General features: G+C 62.7%; 1 protein-coding gene across 1 annotated transcript in view; it reads left to right on the top strand.

Moving 5' to 3' along the window:
* LOC121355820 (prickle planar cell polarity protein 3-like) overlaps positions 1-5441 on the top strand; it is a gene marked incomplete at both ends in the record, with an annotated part of 9343 nt that overhangs the window by 2221 nt on the left and 1681 nt on the right. The window contains 4 exon segments of the mRNA XM_041471565.1: positions 973-1259; positions 1410-1566; positions 4130-4351; positions 4901-5154. Coding sequence (XP_041327499.1) covers positions 973-1259; positions 1410-1566; positions 4130-4351; positions 4901-5154 — 920 coding nt within the window.

Genomic DNA, 5441 nt, shown 5'->3' with positions numbered 1-5441 from the left:
GCTTGGCTCAAGGGGTCCCCCCTTGCCCTGAGCCAAGCCCCGCCCCCTGCCCAGGCCATGCCCATACAAACAAGCCCCGCCCACCTCCTGTAGCCACGCCCCCATCTGCAAGAAGCCCCACCCACTAGCCCGGACCCTGTTGAGGCCCTGTCCCTTGAAGCCCCTCCCACATTGAAGCTCTGCCCCAGTCAAGCCCCACCCTCCTTCAGGCCCCGCCTATTGGTTAAGCCCCTCCCCATTTCACTCTGCAGGATTTTGTACCTGTCCCACCCCCACAGTGAGGCCACGCCCCTCTAAGCCCCACCCCCTTCCCCACAGTTGTCCCTGAGCTTCTCCCACCTGCCCCATCAAACCCCGCCCACTTGGCCACGCCCCTCCAAGCCCCGCCCATTATGTGACACCCCTCTGAAGCCCCACCCATGGCAAACATCTAAGCTCCGCCCCTTTTGCCTCACCCAACTAAGCCCCGCCCTCTGCAGGTGTCCCAGTGAGGCCCTGCCTTCTGCCACACCCTGCTAAGCCCCGCCCATTCAACCCTTCTAAGCCCCGCCCCATGCCACACCCCAAAAAGCCCTGCCCCCAGATGTCACCAAGAGGCATGTCCCTGCTAAGCCCCGCCCCCTTTGGCCCCGCCTCGCTAAGCCCCGCCCCTGCGCCGGGGGGTCCGGGGGGTCGGGGGGGTTCCGGGGAATCTGGGGGCTCCCAGGGGGTTCTGGGCTCTGGGGGTCCGGGGGGTCCAGGGGGTTTCGGGGGTCTCAAGTGCCCCGGGGATCTTGGGGGGTCCGGGGGTTCCAGGGGTGGATTTGGGTTGTTCAGGGGCATTTTTGGGGTGGTTTGGGGTTGCTCGAGGGTTTTTTGAGGTGGTTTGGGTTGTTCAAGGGCATTTTTTGGGGTAGATTTGGCGTTTCTAGGTATTTTGGGGGTATTTTGGGGATTTTTGCCGTGGTTTGAGGTTCTCCCACCCCTCCCCAGCCCCAATTTTGCCACGACCTGGACGAGGTCGAGCGTCGGGAATTTAAACTTTTCGCCCAACGCCGAAAACGGGAAAATTTGGGCCAAGGGAGCGTCCGACCCCTCCCCCTCACCAGCGTGGGCGCCGTCTGCCAGCAGGTGGGGGCACCCCAAAAACGGGACCCTAAAAACGGCACCCCTAAAACGGGCACACTAAAATGGGACCCCAAAAATGGCGACCCCAAAAATGGCACCCCCCAAAAAAAGTCGTGTGGGACCCAGGAATGGGGGTGGGAAGCCCCAAGATGAGGGAGGAACCCCAAAAAAGAGGGAGCGAGGATGGGAATATTTGTGGAGGTGCCCAAATCCGAGGGAGGGGAGCCCAAAAATGGGGGTGAGGGACCCCAAAACCGGGGTGGGAGCCTGTGAATGGGGGGGGTTGCACCTCAAATTTCCAGCCCCCTGACCCCCGTGGTGAGGGTTGGGAGCTATAACCGGGGGGATTGCACCCCAAATTCCCGGGGTGCCCTTGTGACAGCCCGGGCTGAGGGGTGGCTGCTCTGCGGGCGGCACCACGGCGACAGCGTGCGACACCGCTGCCCCGGCTGCGACGAGGTGCGGGCGGGGGGATATGGGGTCCTGAGCTGTGGTTATGGGGTGCTGTGGGCGGTTATGGGGTGGGTATGGGGTGCTGTCAGTGGTTATGGGGTGGTTTTGGGGTGCTCAGGGTGGCTATGGGGTGCTGGGAGCTGTTATGGGGTGGTTTTGGGGTGCTATCAGTGGTTATGGGGTGCTGGGAGCAGTGATGGGGTGGTTATGGGGTGCTCAGGGTGGTTATGGGGTGGTTATGGGGTGCTATGGGCAGTTACGGGGTGCTGTCAGTGGTTATTGGGTGCTCAGTATGGTTATGGGGTGCTGTCAGTGGTTATGGGGTGGTTTTGGGGTGCTCAGGGTGATTATGGGGTGGCACCACGGCGATAGCGTGCGACACCGCTGCCCCGGCTGCGACGAGGTGTGGGCTGGGGGCTGAGGGGGTGCGGTCCTGAGGCGTGGTTATGGGGTGCTCAGGGCAGTTATGGGGTGCTCATTGTGGGTATGGTGTTTGTGGGGGGGTTTGGGGTGCTCCGTGTGATTTTGGGGTGCTGACTGTGGTTATGGGGTGGTTATGGGGTGCTGTCAGTGGTTATGGGGTGCTCGGGGTGGTTATGGGGTGCTGTCAGTGGTTATGGGGTGGTTTTGGGGTGCTATCAGTGGTTATGGGGTGCTCAGGGCAGTTATGGGGTGCTGTCACTAGTTATGGGGTGCTCAGTATAGTTATGGGGTGCTGGGAGCAGTTATGGGGTGGTTATGGGGTGCTCAGGGCAGTTATGGGGTGCTCAGGGCAGTTATGGGGTGCTCATTGTGGGTATGGTGTTTGTGGGGGGTTTTGGGGTGCTCCGTGTGGTTTTGGGCTGCTGACTGTGGTTATGGGGTGGGTATGGGGGGCTCTGTGCACTGACCCCCCCCGTGCCCCCCAGCTAATTTTGGGGGTCTCTGGGGGGGCTCTGGGGGTCCCTGTGGCACTGACCCCCCCGTGCCCCCCAGCTGATTTTGGGGGGCTCTGGGGGTCCCTGTGGCACTGATTATGGGGTGCTATGGGCAGTTACGGGGTGCTGTCAGTGGTTATTGGGTGCTCAGTATGGTTATGGGGTGCTGTCAGTGGTTATGGGGTGGTTTTGGGGTGCTCAGGGTGGTTATGGGGTGCTGTCAGTGGTTATGGGGTGGTTTTGGGGTGCACAGGGTGGTTATGGGGTGCTCATGGTGGGCATGGTGTTGGTATATGGTGCCCAGTGTGGTTATGGGGTGCTGTCAGTGGTTATGGGGTGCTGAGGGTTGTTATGGGGTGCTGGAAGCAGTTATGGGGTAGTTTTGGGGTGCTGTCAGTGGTTATGGGGTGCTCAGGGTGGGTATGGGGTGCTGGGAGCTGTTATGGGGTGGTTTTGGGGTGCTATCAGTGGTTATGGGGTGCTGGGAGCAGTGATGGGGTGGTTATGGGGTGCTCAGGGTGGTTATGGGGTGGTTATGGGGTGCTATGGGCAGTTACGGGGTGCTGTCAGTGGTTATTGGGTGCTCAGTATGGTTATGGGGTGCTGTCAGTGGTTATGGGGTGGTTTTGGGGTGCTCAGGGTGGTTATGGGGTGCTGTCAGTGGTTATGGGGTGGTTTTGGGGTGCACAGGGTGGTTATGGGGTGCTCATGGTGGGCATGGTGTTGGTATATGGTGCCCAGTGTGGTTATGGGGTGCTGTCAGTGGTTATGGGGTGCTGAGGGTTGTTATGGGGTGCTGGAAGCAGTTATGGGGTAGTTTTGGGGTGCTGTCAGTGGTTATGGGGTGCTCAGGGTGGGTATGGGGTGCTGGGAGCTGTTATGGGGTGGTTTTGGGGTGCTATCAGTGGTTATGGGGTGCTGGGAGCAGTGATGGGGTGGTTATGGGGTGCTGTCAGTGGTTATGGGGTGGTTTTGGGGTGCTCAGGGTGGTTATGGGGTGCTGTCAGTGGTTATGGGGTGGTTTTGGGGTGCACAGGGTGGTTATGGGGTGCTCATGGTGGGCATGGTGTTGGTATATGGTGCCCAGTGTGGTTATGGGGTGCTGTCAGTGGTTATGGGGTGGTTATGGGGTGCTGAGGGTTGTTATGGGGTGCTGGAAGCAGTTATGGGGTAGTTTTGGGGTGCTGTCAGTGGTTATGGGGTGCTCGGGGTGGTTATGGGGTGCTGTCAGTGGTTATGGGGTGGTTTTGGGGTGCTATCAGTGGTTATGGGGTGCTCAGGGCAGTTATGGGGTGCTGTCACTAGTTATGGGGTGCTCAGTATAGTTATGGGGTGCTGGGAGCAGTTATGGGGTGGTTATGGGGTGCTCAGGGCAGTTATGGGGTGCTCAGGGCAGTTATGGGGTGCTCATTGTGGGTATGGTGTTTGTGGGGGGTTTTGGGGTGCTCCGTGTGGTTTTGGGCTGCTGACTGTGGTTATGGGGTGGGTATGGGGGGCTCTGTGCACTGACCCCCCCCGTGCCCCCCAGCTAATTTTGGGGGTCTCTGGGGGGGCTCTGGGGGTCCCTGTGGCACTGACCCCCCCGTGCCCCCCAGCTGATTTTCGGGGGGCTCTGGGGGTCCCTGTGGCACTGACCCCCCCGTGCCCCCCAGCTGATTTTCGGGGGGCGCTGGGCCGAGGCCGGGGGGCGCCGCTGGCACCTGCGGCACCTGCGCTGCCTGGAGTGCGAGGGGCCCCTGGAGCCCCGGGACCTGCCCGGGGAGGGGGCGCAGCCCCTGTGCCCCCCCTGCCGCGCCCGCCGCGCCCACCTGTGCGACACCTGCGGGGACCCCATCGGTGAGGGGCGGGGTCCCGGGGGGCTTGGGGTCTCTGGGGCAATTTGGGGGTCCCCAGGGGGGTTTGGGTGTGTGACCTCTGACCCCTGTGTGACCCCTGACCCCTGTGTGACCCCTGTGTGACCTCTGACCCCTCTGTGTGACCCCTGACCCTTCTGTGACCTCTGACCCCTGTGTGACCCCTGACCCCTGTGTGACCCCTCCATGACCTCTGACCCCTCTGTGACCCCTGACCCCTGTGTGACCCTTGTGTGACTCCTCTGGGACCTGTGGCCCCTCTGTGACCTCTCTGTGACCCCTGACCCCTCTGTGACCCCTGACCTCTCTGTGACCTCTCTGTGACCCCTGACCTCTCTGTGACCTCTCTGTGACCCCTGACCTCTCTGTGACCTCTCTGTGACCCCGCTGACCTCTCGTGGTGGCCTCAGCCTCAGGGACCTCCTGCTGACCTCCTGCTGACCTCTGCTCACCTCTGGGGGCTTCGGTGCTGACCTCTGCCCTCTGCCCCCCTCAGGCCTGTGCTGACCTTTGACCTCTCCCCCCCTCCCGGGCCGTGACCTTTGCACTGTGACCCCCGTGGCCCCCCAGGGACCCCCCGACCTGTGCCCGGTGACCTTTGACCCCCGGAGCGCAGCTTTAATAAAGGGGCGGTGCCCCCGTTGTGTCCCCGCTGTCCCTGGAGTCCCGGTGACGTGTGGGGGGGGCGGGGTCCCCGGGGCCGCCATCTTGAACGGGACCCCCCGAAAACAGCGCGGGGCCAACGCCCCCCCCAACATGGCGGCGCCCGTGCGGGCCGCGCGCTCTGATTGGCTGAGCGCCAGCGCCTGCCCGGCGGCCGATTGGTCGGGTGGGATCACGTGGGCGGCGGAAAGGCCCGGGCGGTTACCGGGGCAACGGGGGCGGGGCTAAGGGGCGGTGCGGTCACGTGAGCGGCGCGAGGCCGGCGGCGGCTTCCGGTGGGAGCCGGGAACGAACTGGGACCGAACTGGGGTAAATGGGAGACCGCACTGGGACCGAACGGGGGTCTGGGACCGAACTGGGACCGAACTGGGACCGAACTGGGACCGAACTGGGACCGAACTGGGACCGAACTGGGACCGAACTGGGACCGAACTGGGACCGAACTGGG

The sequence above is a fragment of the Pyrgilauda ruficollis genome, unplaced genomic scaffold, assembly GCF_017590135.1.
Source record: "Pyrgilauda ruficollis isolate IOZ18807 unplaced genomic scaffold, ASM1759013v1 scaffold1067, whole genome shotgun sequence".
NCBI classification, from domain to species: Eukaryota; Metazoa; Chordata; class Aves; order Passeriformes; family Passeridae; genus Pyrgilauda; species Pyrgilauda ruficollis.
This window is presented reverse-complemented; position numbering and strand designations above follow the sequence as displayed.